At 37.4% G+C, this 20,864-nt stretch overlaps 1 protein-coding gene across 1 annotated transcript in view; it reads left to right on the top strand.

Annotated features, from left to right (window-relative positions):
- Positions 1 to 4,897: 4,897 nt before the first annotated feature.
- The window catches only part of Mob2_0 (MOB kinase activator-like 2), an 85,557-nt gene continuing 69,590 nt past the window's right edge, over positions 4,898 to 20,864 (top strand). The window contains exon 1 of the mRNA XM_029038735.2: positions 4,898 to 5,318. Coding sequence (XP_028894568.1) covers positions 5,017 to 5,318 — 302 coding nt within the window. The 5' untranslated portion in view covers positions 4,898 to 5,016. The remainder of the gene's footprint in view (positions 5,319 to 20,864) is intronic.

Below are 20,864 nucleotides of genomic sequence, written 5' to 3' on the forward strand. Positions count from 1 at the left end.
GGGTTGATTATTTTGCACGCCGTTATCTGGTTCATCTTAATTACATACTGAATTATCGCGTTTGCGTTGAATTTTGAAAAGCTTAATTGTTATTGTAGGTACATACATGTCAAGCTATAGTCATTGCTTTCGAGTTTTAATAATTTCAATTAAACAATTGTTTCGTCTACACACACACACATGCATACATAAATGTATGTGAACACCGAGAATTATAGATAAAATCAATCAGAACTAAACTACATGTGTCCGTCGCTTTTTACAGCGAGTTTGAATTGTTTACCAACCAAGCACCGATTAAACCTGATTTTACGCTATCGAATGGATGACTAATGCGTTGCCAACTATCTCTTATGATTCATGCAATATATTAATTATCTATGTTTGTAAATAAATTTATTTTAAAATTAATCTTTTAATTAGAATAAATAAATAATTGACAGCTGTCAAGGTTTTACCACCAAGCATAATGTTGCCATATGAAAATAATTATTTTGCTGTCAATTCACCAACGCTTTTCGAAATGCTTTCATTTAAATATGAAAGTAAAAATTTCACGCCCGTTTATCCAGCTCAGTCCCCCAAATACAAACATAAATAGATATTTCTTAAAGCCTCCAATCATCGTACGCTTTTTGCTTGACTTTTAAGGCAATATTAATTCCCCTTTTACAGCGCGTCTGTTGGCTAACCCAGCAACTGTTCCGTTCACCTTGTCATTTCACTTGTCTGAAGGTCATTTCGGCATTCAGTAAATCCTCTAATATGTCGTCTTAGCTTATCGTTCGGCTCTTAAGCGTTTCGAATGCGTTGACCTCGTGCTCATATCTGTCGCTAATCTGCTGGCAATAAATCTGTGCTTTTTTATGATTTTTCTTTTCCTTCCATTTTTTTATTTAGTTGGCTGATTTTGCACTCAACCTTCTATTGAACTTTCACTGCGTGAGATTTGTGTCTCTGTGCCAGAAATGTGTAACGTTTTTACTGCAGTGTTGTTGTTGTAATATTATGTAAATAATGTATTCAATTTGTTTCTGTTTTAACTGTGTCATTCCTTGGTCAATTTGATATATGGGTAAGATAGTCTTGTAAAGGTTGATGAGGGAGTTTATCACGTTGTAGTCGAGTGTGTGACTTGTTGTTGTAACGATTATCTATCCCTGCCGGAACGGAATGTTGTTGTAGTAGCGGCATAAAACATTCCGCAAATAATTTTGAGGAATGCTGCCGATTTGACAGTCCTTGGCCGGATAAAATTCCGGGCCCGTTCCGGTTGCGTAGAACCGACTGTCGTGATACTTATCTGGTGTAGAGGTTATCCGTTGTCGTTGAAGTCATCAAACGGGAGGCCCAGAAACATGCTGTTTCGATGGGGTCGGACCAAACGGAAAGGGGTGTTAGATGAGTAGGGTTCGTTGGGTATGCAAAAAGGTGGTTAGTCTCATGCGGGGAATCATTGTATTTTGTATGTCGGGGTTTAGTCTGGATAAGTAGGAGTTTAACCTGCTACAATATCCAGATCGAAGTTGCGTAAGGGTCACTCTGGTTTCACGCTGTGGCTGTTTTTAGTGTGTGGCTGTCTTTGGGTGCTACCGGGGCTAAAATTCTGGTCGTTAAAAATTCTAAAATTCTAGAAAAAACATACAAATAATAGACTCCTCTCTATAGACAGTGTATGGCCCCGACCTGTAAACTATTTTCGGACTTTAAAATGTTCCTCATGAAGAACCATCGTAGACGGCAACCGATTCCACTGATAACCTCCAATCTTCTCTGTTATTTCCGCCTCAATTTCGATTTAGCTTAGAAGTTCAAGGTGCGTTGCTCTTATCTCTGATGTTTCATGTCGTTGGTCAAGGCTTCATTGTCATCATGAATATTACATCTTATAGTTAACATATATTCCTGCAATTTCACTTAATTCCACGCCACTCTGCCTTGCTTAAGTCAAATGGTCCCCCAAGAGATGCAAATAATATTTGTTAAAAGCCTTTTCACATTTAAAATTTTAATTTGGAGAGAAATATCTGTTTTTGATATCCCACAGCGGCGCCATTACTCACCTCTCTAGATGCTGCCTTAAACACTTTAGCCTTTTTGCTACTATCTTTCAAATATTTATGCAAATAAATGTTAAGTAAGAAGCGTACAACAACAAGAACAACAACAACATGTTCATACACTAGTGATGCTGAGAGTAAGCACAACTAAAGTGTCCTTTGCCTCTTAAAAAATTCATTAACTTAGCAAAAGTGAAATGAAAATTCTGAGCACGGCAACAACAACAACAAAAAATTACATGAAAATATAATATATTTATATAAGTATGTATGTATATAAAAGTATATGTATGTTTGTATATGTATTTAGGTGCTCTCTATGTCATATGCCACGTACGTATCTACCATAAATGTGGCAACGCTGGCATATCTATTTATTTATAATCTGCATAATTGGAAACGGAATTGGCAAAAAGAGGCCAACCAACAACGGTGGCACAGAAAATCCTTTGCGGCAGCAACAACAAAAACAACAAAAACAACAAAAAAAGAAAAATAAATAATAATAAAAGAAATTGCAATAATGTGGAAAAGGCAAGATGAAAAGTGGTCCATATTACATGGACACAGCTGACTTACATATGCATTTGTACGTGTGTATGTATGTGTGAGTTAATGCAAGTTTTGCATTTTTAAGCGTGTCTCTGTGTGTGTGACTGTTCAGAATTATGCCACATGTCACATATGTCTGCTGCTGCTACTGCTGTCACTGTGGCACATCTTCAAACCCAGGCTCAGCCATCGTTCATCATTGGCATCAACGAGCTGCTGCCTAAAGAGGTGCAGGCATTTGTAGGTGTGTTTTTTTTTGTAGATGTGTGTGTCTGTGCTGTCGCCGTGAGTGTCGGATATCAGTCTGCTGGCAGCAGGCAGCAGTGCAAATTGTGTACTATTGATTTTCAACACTTTAGCGCCAACTGTCATAAAAAAAGAACCCACAACAACAACAACAATAGTAAACATAACATCATATATCACACAGTCAGTCAGTCAGTTCAGTGACTAAGTTTGCACACTCAAGTGTTGTATTCACGCATACAAACATACAAACATACTTGCAACAAACAGCTGCTCTTGCATTCTCAACAGCCTCCTCCTCCGTATAGCACAAATAACTTTATGACACTGCAACTGTAGCCACAACCACAACAACAACAATTGTCATAAAAAGCGCCAGTGTGGGCTGACAGCGCATGCTATGAGCTGAAAAGTCATCACTGCTGTGGCAAAATGGGAGCTTGTAAATTGAAAATGAAATGGCATGGAAGCGCGCTGTGAGAGGTGTATAAAAACCTTGAGAAAACATTAAACAAACTTTAATTAAATTAGAAGGCGGCAGTGCGACAACTACAAAGCAAACACACATACACACGGTCACAGAGAGATAGACACAGCCATTGAGCGCTGGCAAGTGTCTAGGAAATCACTTTCGCTTGCGTACGTGATTGATTTTTGCACTGCAACAACACATTGGTACCGCAACAACAACAACAACACCATAACAATAGCCAAGCACTAAAGCAGTCGGCTTCGGAATTTAATTTATTTTCATTTTTAACTGTGCGTTCTCGCTGCCTGGCGAGCGACCACCCACGCCGCCAAGCCGCGAACACTACTTCTCCACTTGCATGCGTGCAACACTGCCACAATTGGCGTTGGTTTGGGGTAGTTATTGTTTGCAGTTGCTTTTGTTGTTGTTATTGTTGCTGCTACTTTGGTTTGGTCATTAAATCGCGCTTTTGTCTGATTTCCGACCACGGTCAACGGTGATTGCAACGAAAGATCGTCGGAGAAGTCAAGCGCGAGTACGGTGTAGTGCTACTGTTGAATTTTTGCTTGTAGAAACAATTATTTATTGACTTTTTTAATTTTGTAAAAGGAAAATATTAATAAAAAAAGGAATAAATAAAATTAATTACTACTTACTTGCTATAAACATAATTATACTTTCAATTATTTAATTTTTTCCTATTTAATTTAATTTAAATTTTTTTATTAATTTTGTTTAATTTTTTTTATTATTTTTTTACATTAAATTTTGTTTAATTTTTTTAAATTTAAATTTTTTTAATTTTTATAATTTGTTTTGATTTTTTTTAATTTAATTTTTTCTTAATTTTTATTAATTCTTTTTTTAATTTTTATTTTATTTTTTAATTTTTTTTTAATATATTTTTTTTTTATTTTTATAAATTTAATTTTTTTTATTTTTTTTCAATTCTTATCATTTTTTTTTGTAATTTAATTTTATGAATTTTTTTTAATTATTATTAATTTTTCTAAATTTATTTTTTGTTTTTTTTTCAATTTTTATTATTTTTTTTTTAATTTAATTTTTATTAATTTTTTTTAATTTTTTTTAATATATTTTTAATTTTTATTATTTTTTTAATTATATTTTCTAATATTTCTTTCATTTTTATTTTTTTTTTTTCAACTACAACCATCAATTTTACAATAAATTTTCCGAAAAAAATATTTTTTTACCTTGAAATTACTTTCAAAAACATAATTTTGCATTCATTTCCTGCTTCCACATTATGTTATTATTCCATCAAAATATCACTGTGCCTTTCGCTTTTCCTATGTGCGCCGCATTTTCCTTCCGGTTTTTCTGCTTTATTTTTTCTCCAATAAGTTTCGTTGTTGTTGTTGTTCCAACATTTATGTCAGGCGTCATTTTCGCCACCATCGGCGCTTCAAGAGTCGTGCCACCAATATTTTTGTTGTTTTTTTTTGCACTTTCCACACGACTGCCAGCTGGTTTTGTGTGCGCGCCAGCGATTTTTAGGCTTCAGTCGCATTCGGCAATTTCGTGCGGTTTGTTGCTTCCACTCGAGCCGCCACACACTATTTGCATTCGCATTTGCATTGTGTGCAGTGAATCCGTGCGTTCGCATTTCATACGCATTCGGTGCATACGCGTCGCATCCTTGCTCCTGTCTGACGCACCACAATGAATTGGGCCATTTCGAACTTAACGGGCGGCAATCGTGTCAGTCGCGCCATACTCGTGCGCTACTCCGCCGTGCCTTTGGCCTCCGATGCGGCGGATTCGGTGCCGCAGACACCATCCGCTTCCGGTGCATCGAGCGCGAACGCGTCGACCACAACATTTCCGGGTGCCTCGTTCCTGCATGCGTCGTCGTCCTCGACGTCGCGTCACAATATTCCTGGACGCGCTGTGCGCGGTGGTGCCGCCGCCACACAGCTAGCACTGCCACTGGATGTGGAGGAGACGGTCACCTGTTTTTGTAGGTAAATTGCCAAAGCGCGCCTTGTCAGCGTTCAGCCTTAAGTAATTTTACTGCAGCTACTTAAATTTTCGTTTTACCCTTGACCAAAATTTTGTTACAAAGTTGCACAAATTACTTTTCTCTAAGCCTTTCTAAAAATAACACCTGTCTAGCTCGTTCCACCGCGCGGGTAGTCTAATTTGTGTGCATTGTTGTTGTTGTAATTTTTGTCTTCTTATTTAGAACCCCTTGTTTGTCTTAGCTAACGGTATATTCGACTTGCGTCGCTAAGGTGTGAAACTACAGCAAACTTATAGGTCTTCGCCTCCCTGCTTAAGTCTCTACAATTTGTAGTGCAATCGATATTTGTTTGCAAATTTTTACTGTTGTTGTTGTATTTAGTCACCATCTCCCACACCACAAATGTTGTCTAAATATAGTAAAAATAAAACACTCAAGTCGCTGGCCGGCGCTTATGTATCTTTTTGTAAACGAAATTGTTTATTATTTGCTGTAGACGTCTACGAACCAATATGTATTGGTTGGCGTCTGTAATAGTCCATTTTTTCCACAGCCACTTCTGTCTCCGGCACTCAGCCCCCTCTAGGTCATTCAAATATAACATATTCGCTTTTCTTATAAATCAGCCCAAGTCTCCTTAGTCCCTCTTCCTCTCTCTCCGTCGAACATAACCTCACTGCTATCAGTGAGGCCCACTTCATTCAGCTGAAATTTTGGTAATTGATCTAAGAGCCTGCAATTAGTGGAGCCAGCGTCTCGCAGTCTTGCGATCTAGCAGAAAATCACAGATTCACTTACTTATAGACTCAACTTCCAAATAAATGCGTCTATAATTATGAAAATATACGGCGTAAATAATATCTACTACTGCCTCTATGTTTCACTGCTTCATTATGTCTGCTCATAATTGTTTCGTCTCTTGGAAAATTTGTATAAAAAATGGGTAAAATGAGTGACCTTACAATGCTTTATTATTTATGATTATTCCGCATTTGTTTTTATTATTTTTGTTTTTGTTTTTACATATTATTATTTGTTTTTTTTTTTGGCATGGCGTACGCTATGGTCCATGAGCATTCATTCGCCTTCACTAACACAACCGACTCACTGACTGACTGCCTGACTGCCTAACTGACTGCCTGAGTGGTCGACCTGTTTGCTCGGCGTCCGACCCAACGCCCTAATTGCCGCTTTGCATGTCAGTTTGTTTCCACATCGTTGCGTTTTTTTCGCGCTCACTGTACATTAAACCGTTATAAGCAAATACACAATCGCATCAAATATATATTTTGTGCATTTCCATATTTATTTGTCTGCTTATGAGGCGCTCACCATAATTCCCATAAACCGTAATTTGAGCAAAAGTATAATACACATCACGATAAGTCATAAAACATTAAAAAAGAACGCTCGCATATAAAGTGAGTCGTTCGAGATTTGATGTGCGATTGTGCTGGATTTCGCTTTGATTTGAAAATGAATTTTGTAGGTCAGAAATATTGAAATTTGGTTCTTGAAAACCGACATGCGAGGCAAAGTTTCTAATGTAGGACATGCAAATTATTTGAGTGGGGGAAGGTCATTCTACTTTTGGTAGAATGGTCACCGGTTGGAGAAGACGCCTTCTTCTTTTAACAGAACTCTCAAACTTTTAGAAACCTGAAAAACATTCTACAAACCTTTTGTGGCATCTTGCTGAGTTTACAGAGCTTAGGCGGTTATAGATCCATGTCCCCTTGAATTCAACACAAAAGAGTTTGTGTATCCTTCATTAAAGTGGTATAACTGCTTGATATTTTTGCCTTATTGGTCGCTTATATATTTAGAAGTTGTCTTTCGTTTCGCTACTCTCCAATATTAGCTGTATTGAATTATCGGTAGGTTGTCCTTCAGCCATTATAGTTCTCGTTGTTCCAGATGCATAAAATATTTCCTAAATAGATTTGGGTTAAGTTGGTATGGTGACAGAACTTGGCTGGATATAAATTAGGGTCCCATTTCGTTTTAACTAACATGGAAACATGTCCTCCGACAATATAGTTAATAGTTCCATAAATGACTCGCTTCGGTATGGAGTATGGCATATGAGATGTGTTCAAAAAATAACGGGCATACATCTTCAAAATATTTTCCATTCGATATTATGCGCTTCCTCTAATCGTCAAAACATTACTTGATTTTTGGGATAGCCTTTGGCTCTTTCAGCGATTCCAGCTAGAAGTATGCTTGTAAAATGACGGACCTTTAAAGTTCTCCTTATTTTTGGAAAAATGAAAGGGGTCACATGGGGTCATGTCTTTCGAACATGAAGTCCGGGGCATCGTTACAGTATTGTTTTTGGTCAAGAATTTACGAACAAGCTACGAAGTGTGAGCTTTTAACAAATGGAAACATATCTCACCTTAGCATCTGCCACAGACAAAGCCAGCCAATTGACAATTGGACTCTTCAAGCCCCTGAAATATTCATTTTTTAAATCCCCGTTATTTTTTGAACACACCACATATAAATTTAATTAAGTCTCAAGTGATATATAAATTAATCTTTAGGTATTCCTTAGAATAAGTGTTGATTTGCACAGCTTCTTGAGGTATCTTCTTCAAGGTCAAAAGCAGGTAAAACTCATTTGCTCTCAGAAATGTTTCTTCAATACCATCAGGATCTCTCAAGCTTTTGACTGCTCTATGGGAAATCTCCAAATCTTTCACACCGGTGACCTTCAACATAATTTTTTTTCGAAACACGGCTATACATAGAATATATAGGAAAAAAACTGAATACTTGCTATTTTAGAGTGCTCGGGTAGTCTGCTAGAACTCATAATTCATAGTATAAGTTAATAAAAAATTAACACTTTCATAAAAAATATCATAAATTTCCAAAAATAACAACACTGTCAGCAGAGCTCTTTCTCAAATAGTGTCTCAGCAGCTGTTCGCGCTCTCCGACTGCTCTCTTTGCCGCGTTGAAAACTCGCTTCGCTGCCTCGCTGAGGTGATAATGATGTTAGTGCGCCGGCTCCGACTGCGCTGCCAGTGGCACTGACAACTGCGCTGCTGCTGTTACTGACGTGTGTGTGTTTGTGGGTTTCCAGCTGTAGTGTAGTCTACTTCGGTGTTTGCCTCCTTTTTCTCTCGATTTGTTATGCACAGCACGTTCTCATAGAAACGTTTGTTTTCAGGTTGTGCGCGCCTCTGACGTTTCCAAATGTGGATAGCTAGCTAGCTGGTGGTTGAACCGTTGCCGTTGCCTACACTTTTTCTTATAAGTATTTCCAACGCTCGGTTGTTCGTTTGTTTATTCGATTTTTTTCATCTCATTCTCATTTGTATTTGTATGTGTGTGTGTCTTTGAAGTCAGGTCACAACAGCATGTGTTGGCGCTCTCTCTCTAGAGCTCCACAGTAATTGCTGACTGCCATTTGCGTCAGCTGTGACTGCGTGCGGCGACAGCACAGAACAGCTGATTTTCGATTTTGCGCAGAGCCATTTGCTCTACACACACACACACACGTAAGTGGCTTTGTGTGGGTTGTTGTGTGTATGTGTCTTTCGATTGCTGCTGAACATCTGTTTCAATGTGCCTCTTCTCCGCCTCCTTGCATGCTCAACCAGCAACAGCAACCCTTCACCGCAGCAACAACCACTTCATGACCTGTTTGTTGGTTGGTTCTTTAGCAACAGAGGTGCGTATGTGCGTGTGCGTTTGTTGTTGTTGCGCACTCATTGGGGGTATTTCCTTGTTTCTCATTCAAATTGTTGTTTGTTGTTTTCGCTAAACGGTGTCGTTGTTGTAGCATAGAACCTTGCGAATTTCTCACCTTCAGGAATTTTCCATTTCGAAAATAGCGGGGGAGCGCGCGCCGCCAACGACGTCTTATTTTGTTACAATCTGCGGGGGCAAACTGAATAACAACAATTAACACAACTTAACACACCAGAAACTGTAAACAATATGTAAATTACTATTTTGCAAAAAGTTTATAAATAAATCGATACATGCAAATGCGCGCGTGTGTGAGCATGCAGTAACCCACTTCGCCATTTCATTGTGCGCCCCCCACTTATGAGCTCGACTGCCTCACCACATTCTGATTGGTTCATTTACTACTCCCGGCGCTTGCGGAACAGATGTGGGATTGCACAAACCATTTAGTGCGCTACGCAATTACAGTGGCCCCCTAATAGCTTGGGGGATTCGCCAACATGGCGAGGGCGACGAGCTTTTCTGCATATGTTCGGCTGTTCAATTACGCGGCACACGTGTCGTTGTGTTCTTGGATCCCCTTAGTGGACTTCCGGAATTGTTTATCATTTGCTTTTTTTTCACTTTTGCATTTGGCATTGCATTAAATCCATTAAACGATTATTTTTTATTCTTATTGGATTTGCTTGCTTCTGGAAAAAAACTATTTTGAGGTTAGATTTCATGTGATCTCATAGTGGCCTAGAAATAATGATTTCTTCTGGAGAAATGCTATGTACTTATAGGTTAGATTTCATGTGATCTCATAGTGGCCTAGGAAGAATGATTTCTTCTGGGGAAAAGCTATTTATAGGTTAGATTTCATGTGACCCCTGAGTGGCCTAGGAAGAAGGTCAGGTTCTATAAACAACAGAGTCGGGTAGAGCATTTAGCGGAAATATTTGAATATCTAGGTCTATAATTTGTTAGGAGAGGTAATTTAAGACTACTCTAAAAGTAGTTTTGAGTTCCTGAACCCGATCAAAAGTCCATTAGAAAATTATTTGATGCGGAAAATCGATTTCAGACACCACTTGTTCACATATTAAGACAGCTTTTTCTCCTTTCCGTGCGGAAATAAATATTTTATCCCATTGGAATCTTCTATCTATGAACTTTTAACGTTTTATTTGGAAGTCGGAATACCACTTGAACCTGATTTTCTCAACTATAGGGACTGAATAACCCGGCGGAATTTATAACCAGCCTTCTTTCTATGGTTCTGTTAGATATATTTTGTGATAGACTCGGTGGAACCCTCCAAATTGGGGCAGCCTTTTCTCCTCTCCGAGCGGAAATAAATATTTTATCCCACTGGAATCTTCAATCTACGAGCTTTTAACGTTTTATTTTGAAGTCGGAATACCACTTGAACCAGATTTTCTTAAATATAGGGACTGAATAACGCGGTAGAAGTTATAACCAGCCTTCCTTCTATGGGTCTGCTAGATATATTTTGTGATAGACTTGGTGGAACCCTCCAAATTAAGGTCAAATCCTAAAATGTTTTAGATATCAGCAGTTCCTGTTATTTTAAAATCGACCTGTCTCGTATCTCAGCCTTCGGAGAGTATTTGAAGTTTCTCTTTAACCTCTTTCACTGATCAGTTTAGATGGATCATCTCTAGAAATTTGTTTAAGAGCCGATTTCTGACTCATTACAAAATTATCGATATAATTTCTTCGAAAAGCTCTTAGTTATTAGCTTACAAATTTGTTATTAGCTTAGAAAGAACAGTATTTACGAACAAAGCGAGATCTTTGATATCTAATAGGTCTTGATATCATTAATTTCAAACCATATTTGTTTAATTTCTATTAATTATGAAATCTCCGCTTCTCTTCTTTGATTCTTCTCCATTTATAATGCCACTTTAATTAGTTCCCACAAGTCTTTAGATTTCATTTTGCACCACCAGCGACTATCCACCGCCATGCCGAGTCTGCGGCATGACGCTGTCCCTTTCATGCCATGCCTTAGCGCTGTCACCGGCGACTTTTTATCTTTCAGCTTCACTTTCATTATTTTTTCGCTAACTTTTTTATTGTTTTTTTATTTCTTTTTTTTCTACATTATGCATATTGTTTTCCATTACGATATGTTGGTGTGTGCGTGCTGTTGCCATTCTGCGTTAGTTTCTTTTTCGTATATGCAAAGCATATATTTATGTGTATAAGCACCTATAACAGCTTTAATTTCCATATGCGACCATACAGTCTTTAAAGAAACCAGCTAACCATAGACGCACACACGGCACCCTTTCCAAAGGTCTCACTCGCTTGTAGCTTCTTTTATAGTTCGCTGCGATTACCCATTACCCATTCATTCATTCATACGCTTTCGCATTTCTTTCGATTTGCTCATTCTGATGCGCTGCTCCCATTCAGCGCTTTGGTGGATTAGCGTCGCAAATGGCGAAAACGCATAAATCACGGGCACTCAACTGTTTTTGTTGTTGGTTTCTTTTTTTTATTTTTAATTTTTTTTTTTACTTTACTTTAAATCGCATTTGACTTTATTTCAATTAAGTTTTTTTATTCTCCATTTTCGCTGAAGTGGATTTCGATTTCGATTTCATTTCGCCATTTTTGGTGCGCTCTTGTCTTTTGCCTCCGCCATGGCACTTTTGATTTATTTCGCTTTTCTCCCTCGGCGCTAGTTCTGTCAAGTTCCTGTTTATTGTGTCTGCTTGTTGCCCACAATTTTATGCGTTTCAAGTGTTTTCTTTTTATCGCGCTTGCTTGCTCCACACAATCTGTGGACTCAAGTCCACTGCCTGCTGCCCATGCAGCGCAGCGCAGCGAGTTTTTCTGTGCTTGTTTTTATTACCTAGATTTCGTATTTCGTATTTCGCTTCGTTTTATGCGCTTTTTGCGTATTTTCATTTCATTTCCATTTCCATTTCATTTCATATCCACCTTTTATGGATACAACTCCTGCCGGTTGGGTGCACTAAAGTACATACAAACATACAAGTACATGAGCTCAGGTGTGTGTTTGTGTGTTCGTTTCGGCAAATTTCGCCAGATAAGCAAATACACGGCAGTAAGTGCAACATTAAAAACAAAAACAACAAACGAGTCTAGTAATAATGCGAAGTAATTGTGACGTCATTGCCGCTCATACACGCGCAAACGCATTTTATTGTTGCGCCGTTCACTACCGCATGCATGTACTTAGTTCCCATCGGTCGGTCTACTATTGTGTTGCCCCCCTCTCTCATGTGGCTTGCAGCCAACCCACTGCGTGCTAGCTGCACGACCGTGCTCCACTATTCCCAAACAGTTATATACTATATGTCAAACTAGTTCTGTGTGCGAATTTATGCAACCCTGTAGGGAGTAATTGCAGAATAGAATATAAAATATGCATATTCGAGGTGTGTTCAAAAAATAACGGGAATTTCAAAATATAATTTTTTTTATTATGTTCATATTTGCAGCTATATTCATCTCATACTTTGTCTGTAGCAGCCGCTAAATTTGGACTTGTTTTCATTTATTAAAAGCTCACACTTCGTTGTTTGTTCGTGAGTTATTAGTCAAAAACAACACTGTAACGATGTTTCAGCCTCGTCATGTCGCCGTGTGACTTTTTCCTATTTTCCAAAAATAAAGAGGGCCTTCGTTTTACAAGGATACGAGAAATCGCCAAACAAAAGGATATTACAAAAATCGAGATTGAGCAGTGTTTCGACAATTGAAAGAATCGCTGGCATAAGTGTAGAATATCGAATGAGGACTACTCTGAGGTGACAAAATTCAATTCAAGACGAATGAATATTTTTTGTTTTTCAAAAACCAAAATTCCCGTTATTTTTTGAACACACCTCATATCTACATCTAAGGTTTTTTATTGAGTTTTTGAGGTTAAGAAATGTATTCATTAATAATTGTGGTATTTGTTGTTCTATATTTATATCCTACTCCTAAAGAATACTACTCTTCCAAACAATCTTGACATGTTGGAACAGTTTTCTTGACAATTCTTTGCGCAATTATGCCGATCCGGGTGTCTCTGGTATAGGATATCTACCTAACCTGCTAAATAGTTTGTTTTATTAGGTCTACAACTTTGCTTCCGCCGTTTTTTTGTAAATTTAAGTTTTTTTTGTATAAAAACTGTTACAAATGTCGATGAGCCTCAGCCGTACTTTTCTTGGAATTAAAAAAGAAAAGCAAAATTTCCCGCAAAATTCGAGAATTCGGCTCGAAAATTGGCATTTTCAGTTGAGAATAAGTTTGGGATGCAAACAGATCTCTACAAATATTTTGTTGATTTAATGTTGACACAAATGTCCAAGATGGATATAAATCGATTTAATCGACCAGTGCTTGACCCTAGAGACATCTATTGGAAAACGGCGGAACCAAAGTTGTAGACCTAATAATTTTAATTTTCATCAAAAATACAAATGCTTGATTTCCTACAGGGCATCTTCGTATGCTCTTTTTGCTTTTTTTGTGTTGCTGTTTTACATTATTTTGCACTGTTATTGCGAACTAAGGTAGCAATAAATTACAAATACAACAACAACATCAACAAGAATAATAATCAAAACAGCAATCAGACACCACTGCCCTCGTCGATGGTGGTGTGACCAACTGACGCGAGGCCATCGATAAATAAAAACATCAGCAACAACACACACACTTATATACACCTGTAAATAAATTCATTTGCAATATGTACATATGTAAAAAACAGAAACAACAACGTCACAACAATAGTAGAATAGAGTCAGAAGTGCCGGAAAAAATATGAAATATGTAGTAACAACAACACATTGGCTTTGTGTCGTGCAATTTTTTTTTATTTTTGTTGTTTTCAGCGTTTTTTGCTGCAGTACTTATTGCCACTTTAGTTGTTGTTTGTTGCTAATTTTTGCATTATTCTATTGTTGTTGTTATTATTATTCTTGTTGTTTTTATGTTGTCTATTGTCACATGCATTGTTGTGCGGTCGTTTGACGTCGCATTCTAACGAAGTTGCACGCAGTCATTTACAAATACATACATACATACATACAGACATATATATATATATATATATATATTTACGCTGGGTTATTAGCATAGCTGCAACTGTGTATATATGTATGTTTGTATGTATATAAATTTATTTGCTCACCTATAAAGTTGACATTCATTCAGTTTCACAGTAACCTGCAATCGATACACATGTAACAACAACACAATCACATTCATACACACATTTGTACTGATGTCTCTTTATATGTATTACTATTTGCCTTAAATTGTGTTGTTTTTTTCTGTCATATTTATTTGAGTGTTTGCAACAATTGCTGCAAATTGCGCATACAAGCGGTTAGCTGACACACAGACACTTGTATAAATGTATGTTTCTATATAATATCTGTAGTGTCAGCCAGCAGCACCTCTGTTCCGCAATCGGTCGTTACTGTAAGTACGCTTGCCTGTGAATATATTCCTCGCCAATGCAGCTACATGCCGCATTAACTGCTGCCACATACAACAATACATATATACATACATACAGAAATGCAGAAGTGTGTGCTTGTGTCAGTATTTATGCATGCGGTGTTGCCTGTAGTGACATGCAAACTTGGAAATAACCAATTTAAATGCAACACGAATTTGTATGGCTGCACTGTGGTGTCGCCAAAAAGTTTTAAACAATTAATTGAAAATGGTTTTATTCGCTTTTCAAATGCCACTAAGGGGCAGATAGATTAATTACGTGGCTCTAAGAGGAACAAATGAATTTTGAATATAAATTGCCAAAAATATTGCTGCTTTAAATTCAAAATTTAAATTTCAGTAAACATTATAAGCTTTTTTTATAGGAAAAAATCAGTTTATATGAATTGAAAATTTCACTTGATACTCCTTAGGCATTTATAGAAAACTGCTTGAATTTTGTTACAAATCTTCCTTAAGTTTCGCTGAGGTCTACTTAAGGGGATATACCAGTGTGACATTTTCAAAAAATCGATTTTTTATTTTTTGTTTAATCGATAGTTTAAACTTTCAAAAATATCCTATCACCTCCAAAGACAGCATATAACTCTGTTATTTTTGTAATATATGTACCTTTTTATGCGCAAAAAACTTCGAAACAATCGATCGAATAATTTCATTTATAACAAGTAAGGAAGGGCTAAGTTCGGGTGTAACCGAACATTTTATACTCTCGCAATTTATTTATTTAACTTTATTTTATTATATAATACCCAATTTGACCCACATATTCACATTCAGTCATATATGTTATATAAAGTTCATTGAAAGTTGGAAACCATAATATTAGGTTAGAAGCACCGAGGTCCTCGTGTTCGATATATGGGGTCTTAAAAACCTATGGTCCGATTTCGGCGATTTTTAGAATGAGGCTGCCACACTATTAACATAATATTTGTGCAAAGTTCTGCACCGATATCTTCACTAGTGTTTACTTTATAGCAACATTTGTTGCGAGAGTATAAAAATTCACGAAAATCGCCTAATTATTCATGGGTTACACTGGTAGGGCCCCTTAATCGTCTCATATCCCACCTAAACCAATAACATGTAGCACTATATCGTCAATCCCAATCGTATCGCTCTCCTCTTTTATATTTTAGAAGAAGAGGTATCATTATTCAAAGAACTCTGTCTCTTGAAGTGTTCTGGCTGTGGTAAATTGTAAGCTTTCTTTTAACAACCATTTCAAGCCTTCCTTGTTGAAATTCGCTTTAATTTTTGTACCCAAGAACCCGAACGAACTTTCACATTCAACTATTCCGACTGAATTGATTTTCATAATCCCATTATTCCATTTAAACGTTCACCGAGCCAGCCCCTAGAAGGAGTAAACCAAAGTAGATGTTCTTCATCGTAAATTTTGAAGTAATTTTAGATCTTATAGAAGGTCCATCACTTCAAAAACTTAGAAATCTTAGACCAGACAAATTCGAGCTTAAGCTGACCCAGGTTCAAATTTCTAATGCTGATATTCAACCAGTATTTCTTAATGAAGTTATATAAGCATTTGTATAAATTACAAAAAAGCGCACAATCCGATTTACTGATCGACTTCCATCACATGACTAAAGATTTTCTTCATTGTGTACCTTCTGCTTTTCAGCTGTTACAACAACGAATGTACAGATTCATTAAATAGATCAAATATTTATTATTTATGACAATCAGGTGAGAGAGCTATACAAGCCACACAATCACATGAGCCACATCTTGAGTGTGTGTACGTGATCAACTTAGCAGAGACGGAAGCGGATAGATAATAGCTAATAATAATAGGGATAGGTAACGAAATCAAGAACAGTCTTCTGTGTCAATGCCATAACAACAACAAATTCATTCATACATTCAGCTCAATAATGAAAATATTTCCACTGAAAAGTGCGGCGTAGCGAAATGAAAAATTGAAAACAATCTTGTGATTCCAGAATTTTGACCAGCTAACCAAAAAAAGCAATCCATAATAAAACAGAGATGAGTTGTAAATGAATGGCTTTCTGCTGTTTGGTTGCACAATTCGCCGCGCTGGTCGGGTGAGATGAAAACGGATATCCCAGAGCGCAAAAGGCCGGCGGCACGCTATTGTTGAACTCCTCGACTGGTTCTTACTTATGTTGGTGGTCATAAAAAATGTTGGAAGAGCAGTGCAGTTAAGGGAAGGCAGTAAAATAGTGAAAGGAAATGTAAAAAAGGGTTAAAGATCGCACTGCAGTGCTGCTAGCCATTAGTAAAGGGAAGTATTGTCATGTGACCGCGATCTCGTGAAAGTCAAAGCACATGCAGGAATACGAACCGAGCAGTGAAGAAACTCTACAACGTGAAACTGTTAAGTGCATAGTAGTGTGAGGCCTGAGACAGCGAGCCGACAGCAATTAATGAAAACAGCTGTTTGGGGACCCGAAATTACCGCGCATTGTTGCAACACCCGCTGAGGCTTTCTTCCACAAGCGCGTGCATGTATCTCTATGGGCATGAACAATGCTCTCTGTCTGTTGTTGTTATTTTTTTAAATATATACAGGCATTGGAACCTATTTTTGGCATTTTAGCCTTGCTGGCCTGGCCGGCAACAACATTACGCCACACTGTGCGCTGATGCTCTTGTTAATTGTTGATGTTCGGGCCGTTTGCTTGTCATTGAACATTTGTCAACAGCAAAAGTTCTAATTTTGTTACATGCTCTTTTACACATGTACTGTATATATGGACTATATAGTCTATTTAGTCTCTATACAACAACTACGTTTGCCGTCACTTTCTTCCGCTCTGACGAGTTGCTGGCGTGGCAGTTGCCATAATTATTGTAATTTTGTTGTTGTTGTTGTTGTCATTAAATCGGTTCCTGTGGCTGTTGGTGCTGCTGCTGGCCGGTTTCCACTAGCTCACAGTTTCTACGCGCCTATAATCTGCATGTTACCATTATTTTTTAGATACATATATACATATAGAGTAGTTATTGTTATTGTTGTTGGTTGTGCCGCATAGATTTTCTCAGTATTCCCATTAAATAAAATTAAGGTGAAAGAAAATGTGTTTGTGTTTTTCCTACAAATAGTTCCTGTTGTTGTCCCCATTGTTTGTTTGTCTGTATGTATGTCACAGTGCTGGTGCCGCAGTATATTCGTGCGTATTTGTACCCACATTGACATCATTACAGTTGACAACAACACCAATAATAATAATAGCAGTAATAATACAAAATATTAACATTAAAACAATAACTAAAGCAACAACAACAACGAGCGTGTGCTAGTTTGCATCGTTCCCCCCGATCCACACACACAAAAGCCTATATACTGCAGCGCAGTAGGGTTCTCATCTGCCATTTGTTTGCCCTTCCATAAAACAGTTAAGCTGCCCTAAACTAAACAATATCTTTTCACAGCAGTTTTCCATCTTCTTTCCCCTTTTTAGCTATTTTCTTTGTACTCGCTCTGTACTGGGCTCGCGTAGTTGTTGGGGAAGCGTCATAAAGTGAAAATGAGGCGAGAATCTTTTTTAGTTTTCATTTTCAATTTAACACCTTACTTACTATTACACCTCATTTCGAAGAATTTTGTCACTAAACTCGTTTCTTGGCAATTCATGACAACAAAGTAAGGTACAGTGTGTCTCACAAAGTAAGGTGGCAGTGTACTTAGATAAAGCTTAGAGGTTATATATTTTGAAAATCAAAAAGTATATACAGTTGAACTTTCCTAACTCCAATCACCATAATCCACAAAAAAAATCGAGTTATAGAGACTTCGAGTTATGGAAGGTAATTTGTATGAAATTTGACTTCTATTGCCAATTCGAGAGTTCGAGTTATGGAGAACTTCGGTTTATGGAAGTTCAACTGTAATTGTTTCAATAGTTCAGCTGAGGAGCGGAATCAAGTCTATACCATTAGTGACCCAGTCTAAACATTTCGGAACATAGTCCAAATTCAATTTTCTCTCCACCTCCTGTTGAATTAGACAGTAATTTGTATAGTAACTCATTTACTATAACAGTCAAGGATTCTAGTTTTAAACACGCAGTCGAAAGTTTCTGAGTGCGTCAGACTTCTAACTAAAAGTCTTAAGCTGTTTCCGACAAATGTTGAAACCGTTTATTGAATTCTATCATCTTGAGGAACAGCTAATTCATCAAACATGACCTTAGAAACTAATCTCAAGGCGATTGATAGAATATCAAGTTGTTTTATCAGAAGTTTTTGACAAATTATCGAACCTAAGGACGTTCTAAATCCGTTCTACATAACCAAAACTACGACTAAAAATCTAGAATCAACCTTCTTCTCAGAACCATTTTATATAATAAAAAATATAACATATTCCGGATATGTGAGCGCATTGAAAAAAAAGATTTAACTCTTCTCATGACCCAAACTTTTCACCTCTGCACTTCCATCATTACTACTTTGGTTCTCCATTCATCCCAGCCTCTTTCTTTTTTTCATTCGAAATTTTCAGTCATTACAACAACCATGGTCCATGGCTATTTGTGCTCGTATGTCTTCGGTTTAAGCATTGTGGGCCAGCAAGTGTCAGCTGTCAGCCGCTGTCATTAATGTGTCTGCCCTTTTCTGTCATTTACAGCTTTTACAACCATTATGCCACTACTCATACTTGTAAATCTGTAAGTTAACAACACTTTTTTACATACAAATTTAGACCAGTCATATTGTCAGATTGTCATATTGTCATTGAAGTCTATACGTGTGTGTGTATTTATGGTAATCTTTACTCTTTGGCTCGTTTTGCCGTTAATCTCTTTCTTCCACTGCGCTGTCTTTTCTTATTTAATTTTATTTTAACTCTTTTTTGTTGTTGATTTGTAAGCATTTATCGCATCATTTTATGGACGTTTTGTAAACGTTACTTTGATGATAATCGTAAAATGTGTGTTATTCAGTTGTGTCGTTGTAGCTAATAGAAGAAAGGCCTCAAGGAAAGAGCGAAAGATGAGAACCGATGATGCAAGATGTGTAACAGTTATTTATATTTACATAAAAGTTATCACGTCCCTGTGTCTGTGTGTATATACAGCTGTTTCTTTGTTGGATTAGTTGTGTGTGGGTTCTGAGTTATGACTGGGAAGAATCTCGCGCTCGCTTTTAGCCAAGTCAAGCTTAATGACTGTCAGTGTTGCTAGGCATATTGTGAAGCTGTTCTCTTAATTGGAAGTATGATATCATAAAGATCACACTTTGTATGATTTTTGATCTCGCTTCTTCTAAGATTTGTCTTAAGTGTCTAGAGCTTACTTTATAATTTCTCAGTATTTTCAAACCATCTGCCATTTTCTTTTTTCATTTAAACTCAGTTCTAATAAGAAACACAGAAATTTTTAACTCTGCTTTGCCAAAAAGAACAACACTGTCTTAAACTTACTAGGCAATCACGTGCTCCATCGAGTGTCGACCCGCGCTTTGTATTCATAAATCTCTCTTCAGAAATCATTGCTATTCCACATGAGTGTTTCAACAATGTTTCCAGCACACAGCTGACATTACTAGCGCTGGCAAATGAGAGACCACCATATCCGAGCACTGCAGTAAACGGTAAAATCATACACACCACACTAAAGTTAAGTAAAGTAACAATGGCTGTATAAATACAACAACAAAGTCACAATGCTGCAGTGAAACCATATGACGACTAGGCCATTTGGTTAAGCCAAAGCTATAAAAAACAGCATTAAACAAGTGGTCGCCAGCATTCACTGCCTCACGTCCCAAAACACACGCTCTCTCTCGCGCTGCCACTCTTCCACTTTTGTCACAAGCTGCTCCACCACAGTTACTTTCAATACAATACAACGCTCTCTGCATCTTTGACTCTCTCTCTGTAAGAAACCGAATGCAGTCAGTGCAGTTAATGGAGCTTGTGGTATAGATTTCTACTTGTATGCAAAGTTTCTCTGCGCTTTCCGTTCTTTATTCGCTTGTGTTGTTGTTGCTTAGTGTGCGCTTTGTTCATTTTATTGCTTTATGGCTTGCATTTAGTATTCCAGTGGCGTTGTTTCTATAGTTGCACTGCCCATGACTCGGTTCTCGGTCGCACAGTGGCACCACTTTTCTGCTTCTCTATTTATTTATTCATCACAACAACAGCACACGGCACTCGGCAGTCAGCATGTCCATTTCCCTTTGTTTTCATTTTTTTTTTTTAATTTTTTGATTGTCTCTTCTTCGGTCTTTGTCAAGTTTTAGTGTTCAATTGTTGGCTTGTTAGTGCCATTAAGCGTTTGTTGTTGCATTGCTTTTGCTTTGGCCAAGCGTGGCTTTATTGGCATTAGTATGCTAAGCGCGTTGC

The sequence above is a fragment of the Zeugodacus cucurbitae genome, chromosome 4 (assembly GCF_028554725.1).
Source record: "Zeugodacus cucurbitae isolate PBARC_wt_2022May chromosome 4, idZeuCucr1.2, whole genome shotgun sequence".
NCBI lineage: Eukaryota > Metazoa > Arthropoda > Insecta > Diptera > Tephritidae > Zeugodacus > Zeugodacus cucurbitae.